The 26,306-nt window shown below is 36.5% G+C and overlaps 1 protein-coding gene across 4 annotated transcripts in view; it reads right to left on the reverse strand.

Annotated features, from left to right (window-relative positions):
- ATG5 (autophagy related 5) overlaps window positions 1-26,306 on the reverse strand; it is a 145,719-nt gene that overhangs the window by 111,839 nt on the left and 7,574 nt on the right. For all 4 annotated transcript variants that reach the window (XM_072642957.1, XM_072642959.1, XM_072642960.1 and 1 more), the window contains exon 3: window positions 22,081-22,208. In XM_072642957.1, coding sequence (XP_072499058.1) covers window positions 22,081-22,208 — 128 coding nt within the window. The remainder of the gene's footprint in view (window positions 1-22,080; window positions 22,209-26,306) is intronic.

The raw sequence follows: 26,306 nt of genomic DNA on the forward strand, positions 1-26,306 counted from the left end.
TTCCTCTCTCACCCCTTAATTTTATTTTTTTTTAAATACCATCCCTTCCTATTCAACTCACCCTGTGCCCTCTGTCTATATGTATGTAAACCCTCCAACTATCCAAATATTGAGAAAAGTCTCAAGAATTATAAATATAATCTTTCCATGTAGGATTGTAAACAGTTCAACTTTAGTAAGTCCCTTATGATTTCTTTTTCCTGTTTACCTTTTCCTGCTTCTCTTCATTCTTGTGTTTGAAAGTCAGATTTTCTATTCAGCTCTGGTCTTTTCATCAAGAATGTTTGAAAGTCCTCTATTTCATTGAATGACCATTTTTTCTCCTAAAGTATTATACTCAGTTTTGCTGGGCAGGTGATTCTTGGTTTTAATCCTAGCTCCTTTGACCTCTGGAATATCATATTCCAAGCCCTTCAATCCCTTAATGTAGAAGCTGCTAGATCTTGTGTTAAGTTGACTGTATTTCCACAATCCATCATTCTGTAAGTTCTGCAGCTCTAAAATTTGTTTAGAGTCATTTTTTACAGGTATTTGGCTAGGTTTGGGGGTAGCACTCTAGAAAGTCCATGCTGTTACTCTGCCATCTTGGCTCCGCCTCTCATGCTGCCCTCATTGTTGATAGTTCATCATGTGTAGGCCAGCCCCAGCCAACCAATCATGCTTCTCGGACATCTTCCTTCCATGCCACCACAAAGGTACTTTACCCAGTGCTCTGGGAACTGTACTCTATGTCATGCTCCAGAACTGTAATAAAATCAATACTACCACTGCTTCTGGAAAAAAATATGTCAAATGATTAATTGCCTTATGGCTCTGCCCATAATCCCTGTGACATCCTGGGCGAAAACGATCCTTCCTGGGCATCACTTCCCTGTCTACATTATCTCCCACTATTAGAATATAAGCATCTAGAAAGTTCTTGTCTCTTATTTTGTATTTGATATCCAGTCATGAGCACAGCATCTGGCACAAAGTAAGCATAACTCATTCATTTATTCATTCAACAATTTAGAGGCTAATTAACATTTTTTAAAAAAAGAACAGTGGCAATAATGACTAAGATACTTCAAAACTTTGAGATTTTATAGGTACTGGCACTCTTTTCCACATTACTTAAACTACAACTCCTCTACACTTTAGTAGCTTGGTTTTCATGTGCTTCTATGGAGAAAAAATCATAATCTAGCAGCCAAGGTTCTGAGTTTTCTCAGAACTATTTTAGATAAGTTCCACTGAAAGACACATAGTCCATTGCTAAGCCTATACACAACCTGATTGCAAAAAAAAAAAAAAAAAAAGATAGAATTTAGGTCAAGAAGGAACCTTAAATATCATCCAGCTCAGGGGTTCCTAACTTTTTTTGTCATGGACACTTTTGGCTGGTGAAGCCTATATATCTTTTGTCAAAATAATGTCTTTAAATAAACAAAATTAAACAGGAAACAAATTATATTAAAATACAGCTATAAAAATATTATTTTAAAAGTTTATAAATATCAAGTTAAATACTTCGAACTAACCTAACCCCCTCACTTTTCAGATGAGAAAATTAAGATGCAGAAAGACTAGACCAAAATCACACAGGTAACAAGCAGCAGAGGTTGGATTCAACACCAAATGTATTCATTGGTAAGTTCCTCCCTGGAACCTGAATTTGAGGAAGCATCCAAGCCAGTCACACACACTTCAAAGCCGGCTCAGCTCATGATTTTCCACATTATTTCTGTACCTCTCTCTATCCTCTTTTTCAGCTCTCTTACATGTGTCATCTTCTATTTGAATGTAAGTTCCTTGAAATGAGGGACTGTCTTTCTGCTTGTATTTATATTCCTAGAGCTTAGCACAGTGTCTGGCACAAATTAAGTGCTTACTAAAGACTTTATTTTTCTATCGCTATCTCTAAATCCAATGCCCTTTCTACTACTCTACAATTCCTCATTAAGAGATTCCCAATTTGCTATCTTAGATGCCTCTTCTAGAAAGAATATTCATGCAGTCACCATTATCATGAGTTTCTCAATAATATTACCAAAAAACTTCTCCATATCCTTAAAAGTAATACAAAACAGAGCCTCTTGACCCTTACATTGTTACTCTGGAACCAACTAATTCTGGACATTTTAGTTCAGCAAAACCATTCAATGGTGAATAGGACTATCAAAACACAAATTCAGAAGAAGACAACAAAACAGCTGCAGGTAAAGTCTAAAAGAAAAATGTGAATTGGACATAAACCCATCAAGAATTCCTAGGAGAGCTAAAAATGATTTTTAAAACCAAAAAGAGTGGTAGAGAATGAAGAAATGAAAGCAAAGGAAGAAAACTATAAAAAGATAAGAGTTTGGTAAAAGAGGCATAAAAAAATACTAAAGAAAATAACACCTTAAAAAACAGAATTGGCCAAATAGAAAAGAGGTAGAAAGCCCCACTGAAGAAAATTATTGCTTAAAAATTACAATTGGGCAAATGGAAGTTAATGATTCCATGAGACATTAAGAAACAATAAAACAAAGCCAAAAGGATGAAAAAAAATTAAAAGAAAATATGAAATATGTTAGGAAAAAACAATAGCCCCAGAAAAACAGATCAAGGAGAGATAATTTAAGAATTATTTAGCTACCTGAATGTCATGATCAAAGAGCCTAGACATCATATTTCAATTAATTATTAAGGAAAACTACAAAGAATCTACCAATCACTGCCTGAAAGAGATTCCAAAATGCAAACTCCCAGGAATACTATAGTCAAATTCCAGAGCTCCCAGGTCAAAAAAAAAAACAAAACACTTCAAGCAGCCAGAAAGAAACTATTCAAATATTGTGGAACTACAGTCAGGATCACACAAGATTTAGCAGCTACCAGGTTAAAGGAGTGGAAGGTTTAGAATATGATAATCTGAAAATTCAAAAGAGCTACTAGGATTATAACCAAGAATCACTTATCCAAAAAGACTGAGTATAATTCTTCAAGGGAAAGGATTTTTAAGCATTCCTAACCAAAAGAGTGGAGATGAACTGAAAAATTTTCACATACAAGACTCAAGAGAAGCACAAAAGGACACTAATGCACTGGTAGTGAAGTTGAAAACTAGTCCAATCATTCCAGAGAATAATTTGGAACTACATCCAAAGAGCTATAAAACTGTGCATACCTTTTTGACCTGACAATACCACTACTAGGTCTATATCCCAAAGAGATTAGAGAAAAGGGAAAAGCACCTATTTTGTACAAAATATTTATAGCAGCTCTTTTTATAGTGGCTAAGAATTGTAAATCAAAGGGATGCCCATCAATGGGGGAATGGCTGAACAATTTGTAGCATATGATTATAATGGAATACTATTGTGCTATAAGAAATGACAAGCAGGATGATTTTAGAAAAATCTGGGAAGAACTATATGAACTAATGCAAGGTGAAGTGAGAAAAACCAGGAAAACACTGAACACACTAACAATAATATTGTAAAGATGATCAAGTGTGATTAGCCATTTTGCTCAAGACAATGATCCAGGACAAATCCAAAGGAACCATGATAAAAAATGCTATCCATCTCCAGAGAGAAAATGATAAACTCTGAATGCATATTGGAGTATAGTTTTTAAACTTTATTTTTCTCTACTTTTGGTCTGTTTTCTTTTGCAACATGGCTAATATGGAAATACATTTTGCATAACTTCAAATGTATAATCAATATCAAATTGCTTGCCTTCTCAAGGAAGAGGGAACAGGAAGGAGGGAGAGAATTTGCAACTCAAAATTTTATAAAATGATTGCTAAAAATGTTTTACATGTAATTGGGAAATATTTAATGAAATAATATAAATATATTTTTAAGAGAAAGGAGAAGTACAAGTTTTGAACCTGAAAGATCATTTAGAGCTAAATGTGAATCCCCTTATTTAAAGATGTGGCAAAGTAGATTGTTGTGTTCCTCCTTCTTTTTCGAAGACGACCATGATATCAGAGAAATGATTCCAGCAATAACCAAAGTTCAAATTAGACTGCTTAATGATCAAGCAATTGAATGAAAAACTATAATGACACTGTCCACCCCATAACTGCACAGAAAATCAGCCAGAGAAGTCCAAGGAGGGTCCCTCCAGCAAGGTGGGTGCCAATGCAACCAGATATAGGACATTTATACCCTACAAGGTTCTGAGTCCAGATAAAGCAGGAGCAGAGGGTTTCACGGGAAAGCCCAAAGGTGGCCAGAAAGCCTCAAGCTAGGGACCTTAGCAGCCTCAGGGAGCTGTAAGTAGAGTTCAGGCCAGGATACCCCAGGACTAGGGGCTCTGAGGTCCTTGGTACTCTGAGGTACCTTGTTACCTGAGATGCCTGCGAAAGAACTGTAAAGACCCTTTGAATCTCAAGAATAGGGAGAGGAGAGAAAGGGTCACTGAGTCTTGGGAAGCTGAGGGAAGGTCAACAGCCCATGGAACACAAGAGGAAACCATGTAGAGTCAACCACTCCACTCAAAAGTACAGCTTGAGGCAGAGCCTGGTTGTAGCATAAAGCTTCAATTCAGATAATAAAGCTGGAGAGATGAATAAATCAAAGAAGATTCCATTCAGTATCAAATATTATTGTAAATTAACTGTAACAAATGAAAAAACTCAAAAGAAAAAACAGATTTTCTACAAGGACTACATGAATACTTAGAAGAAATGAACCAAAAGATTAAAAACTGAAATAAAAGAACTGGAAGGGACTAAATAGCTTAGAAAGGAAACTGGCATAAGTTAACCAAGAAGTGGATTCTCTGAAACTTATAATGGACCAAAGAGAAACCAATGACTACATAAGAGAGAAAAAATATGATAAAAATTCAAGAGACTGAAAAATTAGTAAATTTAAGATATCTGATACCAAAAACAAGTGACCTGAAAAACAGGTCAAAGAGAGTTTAAGAATAATTGGACTCCCCAAAAAGCACAATTTTTTTAAAAATAGTAAATTTATTATATAGTCAGGACACTTCAAGAAATCATGACAACTGCCATCATCACCACCATCATCATCGTCATCACCATCCCATTTATATAAAAGACTTACCATGAAACAGGTACCCTACTAAGTGCTTTATAATTATCCCATCTGTTCCTCACAATAGCTATTATTATCCCCATTTTACAGATAAAGAAACTGAAGCAGACAGTATTTAAGTGATTTGTACCAGGTCACACAACAAGTGTCTGTGGCTGGATTTGAACTCAGATCTTCCTCACTCCAGGTCCAGTGCTCTATGCATTGTGCCACTGGAGAGGAAAATAAAGACAGAAAAAAACTAATCACCTCCTGAAAGGAAGCCTAACAAGGAAAGTCCCAGGAATGCTATAATCAAAATCCAGCACTCATACATCAATGAAAAAATATTGCAAGCATCCAGGAACCAAGGAACTACAGCTAGGATCACCCAAAACCTGTAGCTTTCACTTAAAAACGGGAGAAGATCTTGGAATACAATATCCCAAAAGTCAAATAAAACAAGCTTAATACCAAGAATAACTAACCCTGCAAAGCTGGATATAATTCTACAGGGAGGGAAAAAGACCTTTAAGCAACAGACTTAAGCAATTCTGCTGAAATAAGCAGAGCTGAGTAAGAACTTGGAAATACAAACACAAGAGTCCAGAGAAATCTAGAAAGGTAAATTTATCTCAAACACTGTCAGGAACTAATATGATTATGTAGTGCTAAAATAGGGGGAAAAGAAACATGTTCCTTCAAGAAATTTATTGTCTTCAAAGGATACCGAGGAAGTTAAACAAGAAAAACCAAGGCGCTAGAATATAGCTTGGTTCTATTTTTGAGACTCTGAAGAGAGAAATGAGGGCAGCAGGGTGGAAAGTCTGGGAGATAATAAGTGATACCGAACAAAATAGGGTCATTATAACACTGTTAAAAATGCACAGAAGATAACAGAAAACTCAGAAAGAAGCATGTATATAAGCATGGCAGTCCTGCCAAGCCTCAGTCCTATAATTCTTCCCTCATCCACTGTCTTTGCTCCTGTTCTTCAGTGATTTTTCAGTCGTGTCGGACTCTTTGTGAACCTATTTGGGATTTTCTTGGCAAAGATAATGGAGTGGTATGTCATTTTCTTCTCCAGCTCATTTTACAAATTAGGTCAACAGGGTTAGGTGACTTACCCAGGGTCACAGAACTAGTTAAGTGTCTGGCACTGACTCCAGGCAATACTCTGCTCCTAAACATTTTTTTTTCCTTTGCTCCTACATACTTGTTAATCAAGAAAAGTGGGGAAAATCATACAACTGCTCTGTCCACTACTTACTGCTGCTAGGCAATCCAACTCCACCTCTATAATCAAATCACTAAGTCTCCATAGCAACTCTTCCAAACCTTTCCACTCCACCTCAAATTTCTTAGCTCTCCCTTCCCTCATCCTTTTGGCTAAGAACTCTGACTCATATTCTACAGAAAAAAACTGAGGCCACTCACTGCTTTCTGCTTCTCCCCTCTTCCTCATTTCATATCACTCATATGCCTTCTACCATTATCTCCTCCTTCACTCATCTCCCATTAAGAGATGGTCTTTACCCTTACCAAGGTTAGCTTCTTCCACCTGCACCAGTAATCCCATTCCATTCCATCTCCTCCAACATGCCTCCTCTGTTATCCCCACTGTCACTTATTTTCAATCACTCCCTTTCTATTGGACCCTTCACCATTGCCCACAAACATGTCCATGTCTTCCTCATCCTCAAAAAACCCTCATTCAATGCTTCTAGGCCTGCTAACTATTGTCCTATATCTCTTCTTCCTTTTGTGGCTAAACTTCTTAAAAAGGCTGGTGACAAGGCTCTTGACAAATGCCTCCACTTTTTCTATCTTCTTAACCCCTTAAAATTTGTCTTTCAACTTCATCATTTCACTGAAACTGCTACTTCTAAAAATTGCTACACTCAAAAGTTTTTTCTCAGTCCTCATTCCCCTTGACTTCTCTGCAGTTTTTAATACTGTTGATCATCCTCTTCTCCTTGATAAGATCTTCTATATATGTTTTCAAAAGGACACCCACTCTCTCCTGGTTCTCCTACCTGACTGCTCCTTCTCAGTCTCCTTCTCTGGTTGCTCATTCACATCACTCCTTTTAACTACAGGCATCTTTTACTCCTCTATACCACAGGTTCCCAAACTTATTTGGTCTATTGCCCCCTTTAAACAACCCCCTAAAATTTACTTTCTTTAACCTTTTAACAGTTTTTTTGAAATCTGCATCATCTCAAAAAATATAAAACATATTTTTAAAAAGTGACATCTCAAATTTAATAATTTATTTTAAATTCATGTTTCTTTTTCCTGCATTGAAATGCCAACACTTACTTATTAAGACCACTAGTTGGTTATAACTTGCACTGTGTGTTTACTTAGAAGATAATGTAACCACTATGACTTTAACTCTGTTACACAACAGATGAAACATATGAATGGTTTTTCAAAATTTTCTTTTTTCTTTATGCTTCCACCCCTCCTCCCAATTGCATCCAAGGCTACTACTCACCCCACCAAGATTATTCCAGTGCCCACCAGGGGGCGGTATCACCCACTTTGGGAACCTCTAATTGAGCCTTTACTATTTCACTTGAAGATCTCATCAACTCCCTTGGATTTAATCACTATCTCTATGCTGATGATTCATAAATCTATCTATCCTGCTCTAACCTCCACATCTACCTGCCTGTTTGTCCATCAGTCCATTGTCTGTCTGTCTATCTATCTATCCATCTATTTATCATCTATCTATCATGTTAGTGATCTCATCAGCGTCCATGGATTTAATTACCATTCTCCAATCTACCTATCCTGCCCTAACCTCTCTGATCTCCAGTTTTGTACTTTCAACTGTCTCTCGGACATTTGGAGCTGTCTGGCAGTAGATATCTTAAACTCAACATGCCCAAAACAGAACTGATTATCTTTCTCCTACCTTCTTTATTCTCACAGAGGGCAACACTTAGTCCCTCAGACTTGCAACCTCAGTATCATCCTAGAATCTTCACTTATCACTCATACAATCTGTTGCCAAGGTCTGTCAATTTCACCTTTTCGGTAACTCTTGAATATGTTCCTTTCTCTTCTGACAATGCTACCAATCTGGTGCAGGCCCTTATTGCCTCATACGTGGACTACTGCAATAGCTTGCTGGTTAGTGGACCTGTCTCTAGTCGCTCACCACTCCAATATATACATCTTCTAGTCAGTCCTCAAAGAGATTTTCTTGAAGTGCAATTCCAACGATGTCACCCCAACCAAAACTCTGATCATTACCTACTGCCTCCAGAAACAAATATAAAATCCTCTGGTATTCAAAGTTCTTCATACCCTAGTCTCCTACTACTTTATTATACCTAACTCCTTACCATACACTCATCAATCCAGGGACACTGACCATGTTGTTTCACAAACAAGACATTTCATCTCTCAGTTCCAGTTATTTCTCTGTCTGTCCCCATGCCTGGAATGCTCTCCTTCCTTATCTTCAACCATGGGCTTACCTAACTTCCTTTAAAACCCAACTGAAATCCTATCTTCTACAGTAAGCTTTTCCCAATCCTTAATTCTAGTGCCTTCCCCTTTCTGATTATTTCCTATTTATATTGGATATGGCTTATTTGTACATAATTGTAGTCTCCCCATCAGACTGTGGCTCCTTCAGGGCTGAGACTGGTTTTTTTTAATACCTTTTACCTCTTACATCACCCTGTATTGCCTCTTTTTGTATTCCTAGTGCTTAGCACGATGCCAGGCACATAGCAGGCACCTAATAAACACTTACTGACTGAGTGTCTGAAAGTAACGTGTGGAATTTATCACACATCTACAGCCCTCTCCTGAATTCCAAACCTGAACTGCCTGATGGATGCAAATGTTTGCTGGACATCTCCTAGATATATCTCAAATTCAATACTACCACCACCCCCACACAAAAAATCATCCACTATCCCTTAAACCCACCCTTCTTCATAGTTTCAACAGTCTACCAAGGGAACAATAATACATTCCATGTACCAATTTCACCACTTTGGAGTCATCCTTGCCTTTTCATCTTTCCCTTATATACTCCAATATCCAATTACTTGCATATTTTGTCAATTCTGTCACTACAATATCTCTCATATCCATACCTTTCTCTCAACTCACAGTATCTTATACCAACTAGAGGGTACATTTCATAAGAGCAGGAATGTTGCTTATCTAAACTTCACATCTGTCCTAGGGTCTAGCATAGTGCTTAACAGCTGAATTTAACTGAATTATATGCCTGATGTATCTACTGTCTAACACAGTGCCAATGTAAATCAGATACTCAAAACACATTTTCTGGGGAAAAAATCATTATGTACTCATAACACAATGTATCGTTTAAACTGTTTTACTCTCATTCAGCAATCCAGAGTCAATTAAAGTCATTTAGCCTATGTATTTTATTAGGGCTTACACCACAACAGACTTTTAGAAATAATGCATTAAAGAACTATGTAGTTTCAACATGTAATTTAAATTTAACCTAAAGTAGTACAAATATGAAAAAGAATATAAGTGATGAAAAGACAGAAAATGTTATACTGTCTACATGATGGCATTTGGGGAATATATTACAAGACTATTACAACTACTTCTCCAACAGATAAAGGGAAAAAAACTAGCTTCTACCCTTTAAAGATCCTACTTCAAACAACTCTCATCTTTACACAATAAAGAAATCACAAAAAGTTAAGCACAAATATTCAGTTTTTGTAAATTAAATCATAATATGACCAAATATAAGACTAGACTTTACTATTTCATGGGGTTCTTCTGAGAAATCTGTTTTAGAAATTGAATAGTCACATCCAAATATATTTATTTTTTTACACCTGACTTTTCACAGATTTAGTTTTAACCAACATATACATCTGATTATTAAAATAAGTTGTCCTGTCAGTTCAAATATCAAGAAATTATTTTCAGTCAAAATGTTTTTGTTACTACTGGAACTTATCTTAAAAATACGTTAATTTTCTTTTTTTTTTTACAACACCCTTACTTTGAAATATATCATTTCACTCTCTCTACATGAGAGCCATCCTTAGGATAAAACAGAAGTGAGGGGAAAAGCAGGGCAGAAAAACTAATCAAAATTTAACTCATCCATTTTACATACTACCAGAGGCTTAGGTGCTACAGTAGATAAAGCATGGTACTTTTGACTTCAAAAACTGGTTTCAGACACTACCTGTGTGGCCGTAGGCAAGTCATTTATGTCTCTGCCTCAGTTTCTTCATCTGTAAAATGAGGATAAATAATAGCACCTACTTCCCAGAGTTGTAAGAATAAAATGAGACCTTTTAAAGGACTTTGCACATTTCAAAGTGTATGTAAATCCTAGCTATTACTGTCATCTGTAAGCAATTAAAGACTTTTCATTTCTGCAATTTATATCCAGTCTGAGATGTCCTCCTAACATAGGTAAAAATATCTCCCAATCATTTCACTGTGGTGATAGGAATGAGATGAAAAGTCTATTCTCTGTTAGAAGCCATTTATTTTTAAATGACAATAAAGGGGTCCTCTATGATGTTTTTGCTTTAGGGTCTAAAATACCCAGTACTTCTTTGTCATATTATTTTTACTAAGGATTACTTTTCAGAAGTAAACACAAATATGACATAAGTAATTTAAAAAATTAACTATAAACTTAATGAATGAGAGAGAAGATATGTCATTCCTAACCTACGAGTATAACCTAATAAAATGTTAATACTGGAGCACCCTCTGCTGGTTAACCAACTAAAAAGCCAAATTAAAAGCAAACAGAATCAAACCAACTGAGATCCCAAATCCAACTTATTAATAGAAAAGCAATTTTCTTGTAATTATAAACAGGGATCACTGAAGTAGTCAATATAGAAGCATTTTATACAGGCACCTATAAATTAAAAATTTCTAATCCTAGGGAGCTTACTTGAACTCTTATACCTTCTCCCACTCCTCCAGGCATAAGCCCTGGGGTTCTCTTTGTGGGCAGTCAGAAACATTTGAAACATTTTTCCCCAAAAAAGCCAAAATCTACTTCACTATAACTGCCTTCTAGGGTCAGAAAGAATGAAAAATGTACAAAATATTCACTGTGTTTATGACACTGTACTACAAGATTCTATATAAGTGTAAATTACAAAAATTATATTTTGTGAATTAAGAATATGTATTTATTGATCAACATCTGAGGGTAGAAAATAACAAAGAATGAGTAAAAAAAACAACATGCCACTGTTGTCATACCTAAAAGATACAAAATGCCTAGAATTTATACCCTTTTTAAGTTTTAAATATTTTGACTTTTTAAAGGTCTGAGAGGGTTCTCCTCCTTCTAAAGGGCTTTGTCAAGAAAAAAGTTACTAAGGAAAGAGAAGAAAGGGGTGAAGAAAATGGGCTAAGATGGAGATGATAAAGAAAAAAGTTGGAGATAAATTTTCTTTAAACAGATAGCATTTTGACAAATGCATAATTTGTCAAAAATTATTTTGAAATTGAAAACCCAAATTAATTTAAAATTATCTTTTTAAGATTCTCTCTCCTGTAAAGGGTACATTTGTATTTTTCACCATCCTTAAATGAAACTTAAGGCTAATAAGATTATTAATTACCTGAGTTTAAAAATGTTTTCTCATTTTGCAGTCTTATATGAATAAAGAGAGAAGGGGAATAAAAGAGGAACAGGGAATCTCTTTTTCCCAGAAAGACTACTCCATCCCCAAAACTAGTTCCCTTTCCTAACTGAAGTTAACAAATCTACAATCAGTGAGCACTGCACTTAATGATGGGAAAGAATAACAGTCCTTACTTTTCAATTATTTACCATCACCCCTCTCCATTCCCTTAACACCCCTGCCATTCTCCTTTCTGGGGTCACTTACTTTATATGAATACTTAAACCCCAATAGTGACTATTTGGTTGAATAATCCCCCCATCCCCCATTAAAACGCTAAACCTAAAAGTTTTTTAGGTTTAAAAAAAAAAAATCAAAAAAAAATTTTAGGTTAAAATTTAAACTAAAGCTAAATATTTGAATTTACATTACAACTTATCAAGCTTCATTTTTAAAAAGGAAACCTCTCAAGATGGTTGGTTGTTGTCCTTTGTTCTTAAAGAGGACCAAAATGACATCACTATTTTGCAGTCAAGTCAGAGTGTGTCAGACTATGGCTGATTAGGCCAACACAAGCTTGGAAGTCTCTACCTCAGGTTGGGTACAAATAGTCCATATGAACATCTGGAGTTGAGATGTCTCTAAATTTGTGCATCTCTCATTTCTTTTGAGCTGCTACAATTTTGCTTTGCTCCTAGAGCACAGTGCCTTCTTTGATGCAGGCATGTTATGCTGGGCACTCCTGTCCCAGTGGCTCCCATGTCCCACAACTGATTCCAAAGTTCCTCAGAGACACCTTGATAATATTCTTGTATTGCTTCCTTTGACCTCTGTATGAGCCTTGTCTTGTGTGAGTTCTCCATAAAATAGTCTTTTAGGCAAATGTTCATCTGGCATTCAAACAACATAGCAAGATCATCAGAATTGCACTCTCTGCAGCAGAGTTTGAAAGCCTGGAGTGAAGCTCAAGAAAGGATCTCAATTTCTCATACCTTATCTTGTCCAGTGATCTTCAGAATCTTCTGAAGACAATTCAAATGGAATTGATTCAGTTTCCTAGAATGGTGCTGATATACTGTCCTGGTTTCACAGGCATACAACAGGTTTGTAGACCTTCAGTTTGGGAGAGAACCTAATACCTCTTTCCTCCCATACTTTCCTTCAGAGCCTCCCAAACATTGAGATAGCTCTGGCATTGTGTGCATCAACCTCATCATGTATGTGCAAAGACTTGGAAATTATACTGCCAAGGTAAGTGTACTTATTCACAGCATTCAAAATTTCTTCATCTGCTGTAATTGATGGCTTCATATATGGATAGTATGGTACTGGCTAGTGGCTAGCTTGGGGTTTTTTTTTGGTGTGGTCATGCCAAAATTAGCACAAGTAGCAGCGAATTGATTCATATTCTGTTGCATCTCAGCCTCAGAGGCTGCACTGAGTATACAATCATGTGCAAACAAAAAAGTCACACACCAACTCCTCCTCCACTTTAGTCTTGGCTTGGAGCCTTTTCAAATTAAATAACTGAGTGGTAGCTATAACTTGATGCCATTTTTGTCCCTCACTTCTGACATCTCTGAAAACATCATGCTGAAAAGCATGGGAGCAAGCATACAGTCCTACTTCACTGCACTGGTAACTGGGAAAGTACGATAGCATTATCCATTATCCAGAACCTGTGCAAACATGCCATCATGGAACTGACATACAACACTGACGAACTTCTCTGGGCAACCAAATTTCACCATGATCTTCCATAAGCCCTCACAACTGACAGTATCAAAGACCTTGATCAGATTCATGAACATTGTGTACAGATCTCTGTTCTACCCTTGGCATTTCTCCTGGAATTGCTGGGCAGTAAACACCTTATCTACTGCTCCTCAGTCCTTTCTGAAGCCACACTGGCTCTCAGGTAGATCACAACCTTTCAGGTGAAGGATTAGACTATTAAGGAGGACTCCGACAAGAATCTTGCTGGCAATAACTAACAAATTGTAATTTTCATGAGACAACCTACTTCCTTTTCCAGAGGAAAAAGAAAAGTAGGTGTCATGCCCAAACAATTAACCATTCCTTAGACTAAGAGGGATTTGTTGAACGCTGATCTGAGGGGAAATTCCTAAGTTCCTAAACTCTGAGATGAAGGGAGGTCCTTTGCAAAATTTAGCTAAACTAAATTTAAGGCACTAGCAGTTGAAAGGGAAAAAAGCCTAAAGAAAAAATACTCGAAGTCTTTAAAACTTTACTTTTTTGTTGTAAGTAAATGGTTAACTTAGAAGGGGTTTACATACAAAATAATAACTATTGTCTTCTTCATGGCTAACCAGAGATAAAATAAAGATATTAGATATGCTTATCTCTTAAAAATCTAATCACTTTCATAATCAGCTTACTAAAAAGAAGACTTTTAGAGATGATTTTTAGAGGGGGTTAAACAGTAACGGATACATGGAAGAACTATATCTTTCAGCCAAAGCCATTTTCCTATGACACATGGCAGACACAAGACCAACTATTATATATTCATGAAGAGACAAGCCATTAGAAAGAGATGTATATTTGTAAAATATTTGCAAACTTTAAAGTGCTAAATAAATCAGTTATTATTGAATGTAAATACCACATTTCTTAGAGAAAAGAGAGCAGTCAGTTGAAATAAAATGCTAGTTTAGCAGTCAGTTGACACAGAAATTGACTACGTAAGAGACAGCATGGTATAATGGAAAAATATGTAAGACTTAGAATTCCACTGAGGTATTGCACTACCAATTTTACAAAGTGGTTGCATGGAAAGTGCTCTATAAATGTGAAATTTATTATTATAACAGGGGTCTCCAACATCTTTCATTGGGGAAAATCTACTTTCTATTTGCCTGAAAGCAGTAAAATCATGTTTGTAATCATGGACATAAGAAGAGTCATTCTAGGTCAAATTAAAGTATTCTGTCTCTAATATGCCAAAGGCAAAATATCTTCCTTGATAACAACCTCAAAGGTTAAGAACCTGGCAAAAACCCATTTCCTTTAATAACCAATTCACGGTTTGGAGATACATAATATATGTAAATCTTTTGCAAACTATAGCCTTTACCACATCTTGAGTGAATTAATTTCAGAAAATTACTAGCTTCTGTATGATATAGTACAAAACAAAAAGTACTTATTAAACCTAACACTAGCTTCCTTTTATTTGTCCCAAATTTATCTCAAGCTGGGGCTGCTAGGTGGCACAGAGGATAAAGTGCCAAGCCTGGAATCAGGAAGACTCATCTTCCTGTGTTCCAATCTGGCCTCTGACACTAGTGGTGTGACCCTGGGCAAGTCACTTAACCGTCTGCCTCAGTTCCTCATCTGTAAAATGAGGTAGAGAAGGAAGTGGTAAATCACTCTAGTGTCTTTGCCAAGAAAACCCCAAATGGAGTAAAGAAAAGTTGGATACAACTGAAAAAGACTGAACAACAACACCTCAAACTATAAATATTGGCAAAACAAAAAAAATTCAGAAATAGTATCTTTCTCTTTGTTTTGGTCTCTTTCTCTGTCTCTGTCACATGAGGTCTTAAAAGTTTTCTGGGCTACTTTAAGATCCATGGTTACACGGCCTTAATCATTTTCTTTGCAGCCTAAAACACTGTGACCATCTCCCTTCACCTGAATTCTCTTTCCTCTCCCAGCTTTCTTGACACTATTCTTTTATAGTTCTATTTCTTCAGTCTGGTTGCTTCTCAGCCTCTGCTGCTAGACCTACATCTATATCCCAGCCCTTAACTATAGGTAATATGCAAGGTACAGTCCTGCATCCACATCTCTTTTCTTTCTTAGGGATCTATTAACTCCCACAGACTCAATTAATCTCTAAGAGACAACCCTCAGATTTACATATCTGGTCCCAACCACAGCCTAAAGCTCCAATCCATGGGCAACAGGAAGATGACTCACAGGCACCTTAGAATCAACATACACAAAACAAAACATTTTCACATCCTTCCTCTCTCCTGTTAACCCCTCACCGCCCAATAATCACAAGCCTCCTTCAACCTTCCTTTTTTCTGTTATAACAACAACTATCCTTCAAATCATCCAGGTTCATGTCTGAATCATCCTTGACTCTTCCTTGTCCTTCATTCCCCATAGCCAATCAGTTGCCAGTTCTTTTCAATTTTACCTCCATAACATCTCACATTCATTCCTTTTTTTTCCATTTAGACATCTACTACTCTAGTTTAGGTTGCCATAAACTCTCCCCACTTATTTAATTAAACTCCTAGCTTCCATTCCCTCCTCTAATTCATCCTCTAAACAATTGTCCAAAAATTCTTCCTAAAGAAGTGTAAGTCTGACCATGCCATTCCCCTATTCCAAGAACTTTTGGTGGCTCTCTATTGCTTCTAGGATGAATTACAAATTTCTCAGCTTGGTATTTAAAGATCTTGGTTTCAATTTCACTTTTTAGGCTTACTGTACATATTCTATATTTTCTCAACCTTCAATTTCCCACTCCTCTATTGTCGCTGAGCAGTAGCTCTATGCCTGCACCTCATTTTATCATTATTAGTTAGATTTTTTTAACTTTCTTCAAATTCTTCATATCTATCTTGGGGTACAACCAAACTGTATACTTTAGACATAAAAAGGTGGATACCTTTCATACAAAAGAAAGCTCAGGTTTGTTTTTGCTTTCAATACAATTCTTAAAGATGCCAGTTACTACTGGGCTTTCGATGGCAACAAAAAGCCACAGGATGGTCAATATTTTCTTTTCTTTTCTTTTTTTTTAAAATTTATTTATTTAAGTTTTCAACATTCATTTCCACAAAATTTTAGGTTCCAAATTTTCTCCCCATCTCTCCCCTCCTCCACCCCAAAAAGCCAAGCATTTTAATTACCCCTATCACCAATCTGTCCTCCCTTCTAACATCCTTCCCCTTCCCTTATCCCCATCTTCTCTTTTGTCCTGTAGGGCAAGGTAAATTTCTATACCCCATTACCTGTATTTTTTATTTCCTAGCTGCAGGAACAATACTCAACAGTTGTTCCTAAAACTTTTGAGTCCCAACTTCTCCTCATCCCTCCCTCCCCACCCATTCCCTTTGGGAAGGCAAGCAATTCAATATAGGCCATATCTGTGTAGTTTTGCAAATGACTTCCACGACAGTCGTGTTGTGTAAGACTATATATCCCTCCATCCTATCCTGCCCCCCGTTTCTTCTATTCTCTCTTTTGATCCTATCCCTCCCCCAAACTGCTCCCTCCTTCCACTGCCCTCCCTTCCATCATCCCCCCCACTCTGCTTATCCCCTTCTCCCCCACTTTCCTGTATTGTAAGATAGGTTTTCATACCAAAATGAGTGTGCATTTTATTCCTTCCTTTAGTTGAATGTGATGAGAGTCAGCTTCATGTTTTTTCTCTCACCTCCCCCCTTTTTCCCTCCACTGAAAAGTCTTTTACTTGCCTCTTTTATGAGAGATAATTTGCCCCATTCCACTTCTACATTTCTCTTCCCAATATATTTCTCTCACTGCTTAATTTCATTATTTAAAGATATGATCCCATCCTATTCAATTCACCGTGCTGTGTGTGTGTGTGTGTGTGTGTGTGTGTGTGTGTGTGTGTGTGTGTAATCCCACCAACTACCCAGATACTGAAAAGTTTTAAGAGTTACAAATATTGTTTTTCCCTGTAGGAATGTAAATAGTTCAACTTTAGTAAGTCCCTTATGATTTCTCTTTGCTGTTTACCTTTTCATGCTTCTCTTCATTCTTGTGTTTGAAAGTCAAATTTTCTTTTCAGTTCTGGTCTTTTCATCAAGAATGTTTGAAAGTCCTCAATTTCATTGAAAGATTATTTTTTTCCCTGAAGTATTATACTCAGTTTTGCTGGGTAGGTGATTCTTGGTTTTAGTCCTAGTTCCTTTGACTTCTGGAATATCCTATTCCACGCCCTTCAGTCCCTTAATGTAGAAGCTGCCAGATGCTGTGTTATCCTAATTGTATTTCCACAATACCTGAATTGTTTCTTTCTAGATGCTTGCAATATTTTCTCCTTGACCAGGGAACTCTGGAATTTGGCCACAATGTTCCTAGGAGTTTCTCTTTTTCAATCTCTTTCAGGAGGTGATCAGTGGATTCTTTCAATATTTATTTTGCTCCCTGGTTCTAGAATATCAGGGCAGTTTTCCTTGATAATTTCATGAAAGATGATGTCTAGACTCTTTTTTTGATCAAGGCTTTCAGGTAGGCCCATAATTTTTAAATTGTCTCTCCTGGATCTATTTTCCAGGTCAGTTGTTTTTCCAATGAGATATTTCATGTTAACTTCCATTTTTTCATTCTTTTGGTTTTGTTTTGTGATTTCCTGGTTTCTCATAAAGTCGTTAGCCTCCATCTGTTCCATTCTAATTTTGAAAGAACTATTTTCTTCAGTGAGCTTTTGAACCTCCTTTTCCATTTGGCTAATTCTGCTTTTTAAAGCATTCTTCTCCTCATTGGCTTTTTGAACCTCTTTTGCCAATTGAGTTAACCTATTTTTCAAGGTGTTATTTTCTTCAGCATTTTTTTGGGTCTCCTTTAGCAAGGTGTTGACCTGCTTTTCATGCTTTTCTTGCATCTCTCTCATTTCTCTTCCCAGTTTTTCCTCCACCTCTCTAACTTGATTTTCAAAATCCTTTGGGAGCTCTTCCATGGCCTAAGCTTGTTGAATATTTAGTTCAGATGTTTGGGATACAGAAGCCTTGACTTTTATGTCTTTCCCTGATGGTAAGCATTTCCTCATCCGTAAAGATGGGAGAAGATATCTGTTCACCAAGAAAGTAATCTATGGTCTTATTTTTTTTCCATTTTTTGGTCATTTTTCCCAACCAATTACTTGACTTTTGGGTCCTTTGTCAAGAGTAGAGTATACTCTGGGAATCTCTAAGATCTCAGTTCGTCCAAGGTGGCACAATCAAGCATGTACTAGTCTGGTGCAGGGAGGAATTTTTGTGCCCAGAATCTCAGCAGGGTTTCCTCTCCACAGTCACCTGCCCTCCAGTTCCTCCAAGTCAGCACTGGGGGCTGATTTTCAGATAAGCTGGATGGGCAGGGCCACCACTCAGTGTGAGACAAAGACCAGTTCCCCCAGGGCCTCCACACAGGGTGGAGGCAAGAATCAGCTCCTCAGTGCCCCCAGGGTTTTTACAATCCAACAATGGATCTAGCTACTGCGCTGTCGGATGTGGCCTCTGAGGCAGCTGCCTGCTGGTGGAGATATGGGAAGGCCCTTCTCCCTTCCTGGACAGCTGAAAAAACCCTGTCACTGACCTTTGGTGCCTGTGGGTTGAGGGATCCGGGAACTGATGCTACTGGGACTGAGGATTCCGCAACTGGAGATTCTGCCCTCAAGGGCTGTCATGCAACAGACGTTTCCCGTGGGCCTTTCAGGTCACCCTGGGCTGGAAATCTCCCCCACTCTGTTCTCTACTTCTGCTGCTCCAGAATTTGTTGAGAGTCCCTCTCTATAGGTTTTTTATGGGCTGTGTGGGGAAGCTTGCATATGTGTGCCTTTCTACTCTGCCATCTTGGCTCTGCCCCCAGTGAAGGTCAATATTTTCAAGAAACAGTTTACAGTCACTGAGAGCTTAAGGCCCATCACATTATGGCCTGTATTGCTATTCCCTAAGTACATTACCAATATACTTTCTCTTAAAAAAAAATTATGTTATTTTTAGAGTAAGATTCAAGTTCTCTCTCCCTCCCACTTCCAGCCCTCTCCCACTGAGGAAGCAAGAAAAACAAAACCCTATTATAAACAACTTAAGGAAACCAAATTTCTGCATTGACCATGTCCAAGAAAATATGTCTCAATATGCACTGAATCCATCAACTCCTTACAGGGAGCTGGGCAGCATGTTACTGCATGAGTTCTGGAATCACAATTGCTCATTGAGTTCATCAGAGTGCCCAAGTCTTTCCAAGTTGTTTGTCTTTACAATATTATTGTTATTATATAAATTATTCTCCTAGTTCTCTTCACTTTGTTCTGAATCAGTTCATATAAGTCTTCCCAAGTTTCTCTGAAAGTCTCCCCCTCATCATTTCTTACAGCACAATAATATTCCATCATATTCATATACCACAATTTGTTCAGCCATTTCCCAATTTATGGACAATCCTGGTTTTCAGTTCTTTGCCACCACAAAAAAAGCTGCTTTAAACATTTTGCACATATGGGTCCTTTCCTTCCTTCTCCCATATCTTTAGGGTATGGATCGCTTTTAGGGTATATGCCCAAAAGTATTTGGTAGTCTGATTGATATGACAATGAATAAGTAAATTAATTTACATATTATGATTATGTTGGCTTGGCCTCCCCATCAGCAATTAATATTTCTCCAATTATTTAGATCTGTTTTCTTTTGTGTAAAGAGTGTTTGGTAATGGTACTCTATACTTAGCCTACAAGTGTCTTGGCAAGGCATATGTATTTTCCAACACTAAAACTCATTTATCATTTTTCCGATCACATCATGAATTTACCAATAATTCTCTTATTCATTTTCAGCATCTGGGGAAGTTATCTTTTTCCTTACCAAACTGAACTTCTCCTAGATTCATGATCACAAGTCCCACTTACCTACCCAATTCTATTAATCATCCACCCTGTCTTAAACATTTTCAGTCTCTTCTTACCAATGTTACTGTCCTTCCTACAAACGGGTTCAAATCTCGTTCACCTTTTAAAATAAAAACTCCTTTAAGCCTTTCTACCCCTCGTTCAAAATAGTATTCAACCATTCCTTCGTCAAATGTCAAAATTATAAAAGTCTTGCCTACATTCATTGTCTTCACTTCGTCGCCCCTCCTCATTCATTCCTTGATGCCTTATGATTTGGATTCTGTTCTTTTGAAGGTTACCAATGGCATACAAACTGTCCAACTTAACTGTCTCTGATTAGGTTAGCTCTTATTGTCCTTGATTTCTCTGCGGGTTTGACAGGGATGACTTCCCATCCTTCTTGACCATCTTTTCTCCCCTTATTTCTATGACACGGTATTCTACTGGTTCTTCTTATATTTATCTTACACTCTTTCTTATGTGTATAAATTAATTTTTACTTTTAAATTGTGGTTGAAATGGGTCTCAGAAAAAAAGGGCAGTTGCCTTACGATCTGTGAGTCTTATATTTCATAAGCCCTGAAAGACTGGAGCAGATTTGGAAAGCCTGGCAAAACTCATTAATGCCAGGTACTCATTCCATTTCCAGCAGAAAACAGTGAACTACAAAGTAGACTGGGACAGTAAACATTACTATTCTATGTGCTATAAAATTTAAGAAGACATACATAACTCTGAACAGCAAGAACTATTTCAGAGAAGGCAACAAAGATTGTTACCACCAAAGAAGGAAATACAATGGGATTTAGCCCAGGAAGAGAAGCAGGATCTTCACCTCTCCTCCCTTCCTTTCTCTCTGCCTGGAATCTTCATTTTCCAACTCTAAGTGCAATGTTCTTTGCACTGCACCACAACACTTCTTTCAAATATCAATTAATAGAAAAAATTCTAATAACTTGCTAAAGAAAATCTTTGACATAAATAATAATTCTCTATGGATAGAATATCACAGAATTGTTATCAAGAGGCAATGAACACATGGGTTTTCACTAAGAATACACTCTTTTTTAAACCAAATTATTATATTCTTCTAGAAAAAATAAGTAATCCAAAACATAACAGTAAGCTAAATGTGGCTTTCAACCTAAAAAGTGCCTTCTTCTTCAGGGCTGTCATATTTTTCACCATCTTATGGTCAAGATAAATTTTATCTTGGATCTGATCAATATAAAAATAGAACTGAAAATTATTCTAATGATATTTTTCTAATGATATTTACTATAATGGAATTTAGCATAGACCTACAGAAAAACTACTGGCAAACATTACCACCGTAGGTGTCACATAAACATAGATCTGGGGTTTGATGATGGAGTGCACTTGTGATTTCATTGGTTTAGGAAGTTCTCAATAAGGAACTTCTTCTACCAATGCATATTAACAACTTCTATGTAATTACAGTCTTAGAAAGTAGCCTGGGACTCAGGAATAAAGGGATTTGTCAGTAGCATCAGAGACAAGTCCTGAACCTATGTCTTCCTGACAAGATCACCTCTCCATTCAGTATACCACACTGACACTTATACAAATAAAAATATACTTCCCAATCAAAATTATTTCTTAAAATTTTATTTACCTGCCTATTTAATCACACACTCCAATAGTAAGTAGATCTTTTCCATTTAAAATTACTAATAATGCTAAGACAGTTTATAAGGTAGATTAGTAACAATCTTTTAAGGAAGTTTCTATGATTACAACTTTCTCTACAGCACTGTATTTTAGAAAAATAAGAGATACATAAAGTAATTCAAAGAAATTCACTCACCATTTCAGTGGCGTGCCTTCATAGTCAAACCATATCTCACTAATGTCTTCTTGTCTCATAACCTTCTGAAAGTGCTTTTTCACTTTGTCAGTAACCAACGTCAAGTAACTTACTCTTGGTAAAAGCAACTGAAATGAAAATTTTTAGAACTGTATTTTATTTACAAAATTTTTTTCAAAAGCACTAAATAGGTCTCTGAGTTATAAAAAGAAAAATCATTTCATTTCATTTCTTTGTATAATTGTAAATAAACCTACAACTATTATTTGCAGATAATCAAAAAACTACTGTATTAAACATTTTAGGATTTCTGAGTTAAAAGTAATGAAAAAAATTTGTACTTTAGATAATTACACTACAGAAATTATCTACAGAAAATATCTGTGCAACACTTGATGCAGACAGAAGCAGCCAGCTTCAACTTACTAATACAAAAACCAGAAATCAACCAATCAACAAGTACTTATTCAGATATTATTATGTGATATCAGGTACAGTGATCTGAACCAGTAACATTTCTCAAAATTAATCTTCCCCCAAACAAGATTAGTACAAAACCTAGTCAATATCAAGTGGTTTCAAACAGAAGAGTGTCTTTCACCAAGAGGTACTGAAATTTAAGATGGTTCACTTCAGTTAGGTAAACTAAACTAAATGGAAACAATATTGTTCCTATGTTCACCATGAAGTTATCATGATGCTAGGTCAACAAGTCAACAATATTTATCAAATGTCCACTCTATGTTAGGTATAGATGTCATAGGGAAGATACAAAGAGATAAGATATGATGCATATCTTTGAATTAAAGTACAACTGAGCATGTAAAATTAATACCAAAAAAAGAAAAGACTAAGGAATGGAAAAGTAGGCAGAAGCCAGTAAAGACCTAAAAGCCAGTCCTAGAGATTGTTAACTAATACACTTTGAATAAGCATAGTTAAGGTTCGTTTGAAAAATGACATCATGAAAATAATATTTTTAAAAATTATTCTAACAGTTGTGTTCAGAGTAGATTCAAAGGCAAAGATACACAAATCAGAAAGACTTAAAACTGTCTAGGCAACAAAAGTAAATGATATAATCAACTCAAATCACCTTAGTGAAAACTGAGAAAGGAGGGGCAGAGTTTGGTTACAACTACATCAGTGAAACAAAGATGAAATTAAAATGACAGATGAAGGTCTTGTTACCCTCTTAGGCTACACAGCATTCCATTGACAGTTTGCCACAAGCCACAAGTGACTGATGATTCTATTCTTATTAAGTAACTCTGTAAGTGCAACCTTTAGTGAGATCCCCTGGGATATGGTAGGGAAGATCCTTGATAAATGAGTATTTTGAGCTGCTGCATAAGGGAAAAACTTTAGCAGAGATAATGTGAAAGAAAAGAGGGTATGTAGTTGGCTTCCTTCCCTTTTCTCATTTTTCAGAAATACATTGTCCTTTTTACATCTCTTTTACTATACAATGTGTCCTTTTGCTGCAATCACTGGTTTTACATGATTTAGCATTGAGTTCACAGGATTTTGACACACTGTTAATTTTTTATCATGAAAGCACACTTCTCATTAGATAATAAGCATGCTTTTGACAAGTAGTTCGTTTTTCCAAGTCTAGCCTTAATTACAGCTCATAGGTTTCTTTTTGGTTTTGTTTTTGATGTTTTTAATTAAATATTTTCAATCATTTACTTTGTCTACCATACTTTCCCACTCCCCAAACCCCCCAAAAAGAAAACTAACAAAAAGTTATAGTTAAACAAAACAAATTCCCATATTGGCCATATCAGAAAATATGTCTCATTCTGCATATTTAGTCCATAATGTGTCTGTCAGGAGCGGGTAACATTCTTTATCACTGTTCCTCTGTAATTATGTTTGGTCACTGCTGATCAAAGTTCTTGAGTCTTTCAAATTATCATTCTCTTTCCCTTCAGTATTTCTGCCAGGAAGGAGGAAAAGAGACTATGATCTTTGGAAATATTATCTCATTAGGATCATTGCTCAATAGGAAACTGATGTTGGGTAGAAACTATTTATAGCATTGTAAAGTGTTTAACATAAATACCTGAAAAGGGTACCCTCTGCCCTCAATATATTCACTCTCTCACCATTCAATCACCCCCTTAAAACTCTAGAATGTCTTCTGTTCTTACCCCTGAAACTACTATCTCCAAAGTCTCAAGTGACTAAATTGCTAAATCCAATGCCCTTTTCTCAGTTCTCATCCTCAGCATTGAAAATGGTAGAACTGTCACCTACTTGATACCCTCTCTTTCCTCAGCTTCTGTGAAACTGCTTTTCATTATTCTCCTGACTCAAACTATTTTTTCCCCACTGATTTATCTTCTTCCCTCATCCTCATAAATATGGGTATCCCCAAAGATCCCACCATTATTCCTCCTTCTCCACTCACACCGAATTTGTCCCTTCCTTGGTCATCTCATTCACTTCTGCAGCTTTATAGCCTCAGTGAAGATGATGTAGTAGATGAATATCTGTCAGTTATGTTATACTAGAGATTCCTTTTGTGTTTGCTTTCACCTCGAAGGACATAGAGATCCCTTTCAATTCTCATTCTGCGTGACTCCCAAATCCAAATCTGCCATGATATCCACTCTCACATTTCAACCGACTATCAGACATTTTCACTTAGATAACCTACCAGAATCTCAAAGTGAAAATGTAAAATGTGAATCAATTACCTTTCCAATAAAACCTACCCCTCCTCCCAAATTCCTCTTTTCTGTTGATGGTAACATTAATCCACCTAGTAAACCAGGTGGAATTAGTGATATCATCAGGAAAGGCCTCATGTAGGAGGCGGAACTTAAGCTGACCTTTGAGGGTAACTAGGGATTCTAAAAGACAGAGAGGTGAGTCAGAAGTATACTCCTGGTGTGGACAATAGCTTGTGCAAAGGTATAAAGAGGAGTGATGGGATATTAAGACAAGAAGACCAGTTAGGCTAGACTACAGAATGTGTGATGAGGAATAAACATAACTTGAAAAAGATTAGCTGGAGTCTCAATTCCCAGATGGTTGATAGTGGCTAAGTACAGGTGCCATTTATTGCTGTTCAGACCAAAGCTCAGGTCAAGAACTTAAAGAGTTCAGACCAAAGCACTGCAACAATTAGACTCTGCCCTGGATCAGAAGACTTAGGGAGCACTGAAATCTTGCAGGTTCCCTACCTGAGATGCACCCAAGAGCCAAGAATAACATAATACTCAACACCCCATGAAAGCTACAGGTTCAGCCTACACCTCTCCCTCCAAAAATACACATGACCCAATCCTAACCTAAAGTCAGGAAGGACGCTGGACTAAAGAACAATTTAAAAAAGAACCCTATTATAACTATGGTGAAAGACACAAATCCAGAACAGAATGACTCACAAACATCTACAAGCAAAGCCTTAAAGGGAAAAAAAACAAAAAACAAAAAACAAAAAAACAAAGCTTGGGCACAGATTCAACTAGAATTCCCGAATGAGATAAAGCAAGAGTTTTGGGGTTTTTTTAGGAGCGAAAAATGTTTTTATAATTTAAAGAGTGCTAGAGGGAAAAAATGGAAAAGAAATGAGAGCTATGGAAGAAAGAATTAGAAAGATAATTAACAGCTTTGCCCAAGCAACAAAATCCCTGAAAATTAGAATGGACCAACTAGAAACCAATGACTCCATGAAACAAGAAAGTCAACTGACTGGAAAAAAATAGAAGAAAGGTATCTTATAGTAAAAATAATGGACCTGGAAAAAAGATCTAGGAGAAAAAAAAAACTAAGACTCATTGGACTTCCTGAAAGCCATCAGCCTAGATGTTTCATTTCAAGAACTCTTAATACAAATGGAGATAGAAAGGATCTATCAGTCACCGCCTGAAATCCCCCAAATGAAAACTTCTAGGAACATTATAACCAAAATTCAGAGATTCCAAAGAAAAAAATAGTGTAAGCAGCCAGAAAGAAAGAATTCAAGTATCAAGGAGCCAGTTAGGATCACACATAATTGAATATCTATCACTATAAAAGAGCAGATTTTGGAACATGATATTTCCAATAGCAAAGGATAACAATCTTATAGTCAATAATAACTTAGAAAAATAAGTAACCTAGAAAAAGTCTAGAAACTCATAAAGTTACCTAAATAAAAATAACAAAACTAATTTCAATTTAGTCATAATTCAAAATTTCTATTATTGATTTCTTTAAAAAAGAAACTGGGT

The sequence above is a fragment of the Notamacropus eugenii genome, chromosome 2 (assembly GCF_028372415.1).
Source record: "Notamacropus eugenii isolate mMacEug1 chromosome 2, mMacEug1.pri_v2, whole genome shotgun sequence".
Lineage (NCBI taxonomy): Eukaryota > Metazoa > Chordata > Mammalia > Diprotodontia > Macropodidae > Notamacropus > Notamacropus eugenii.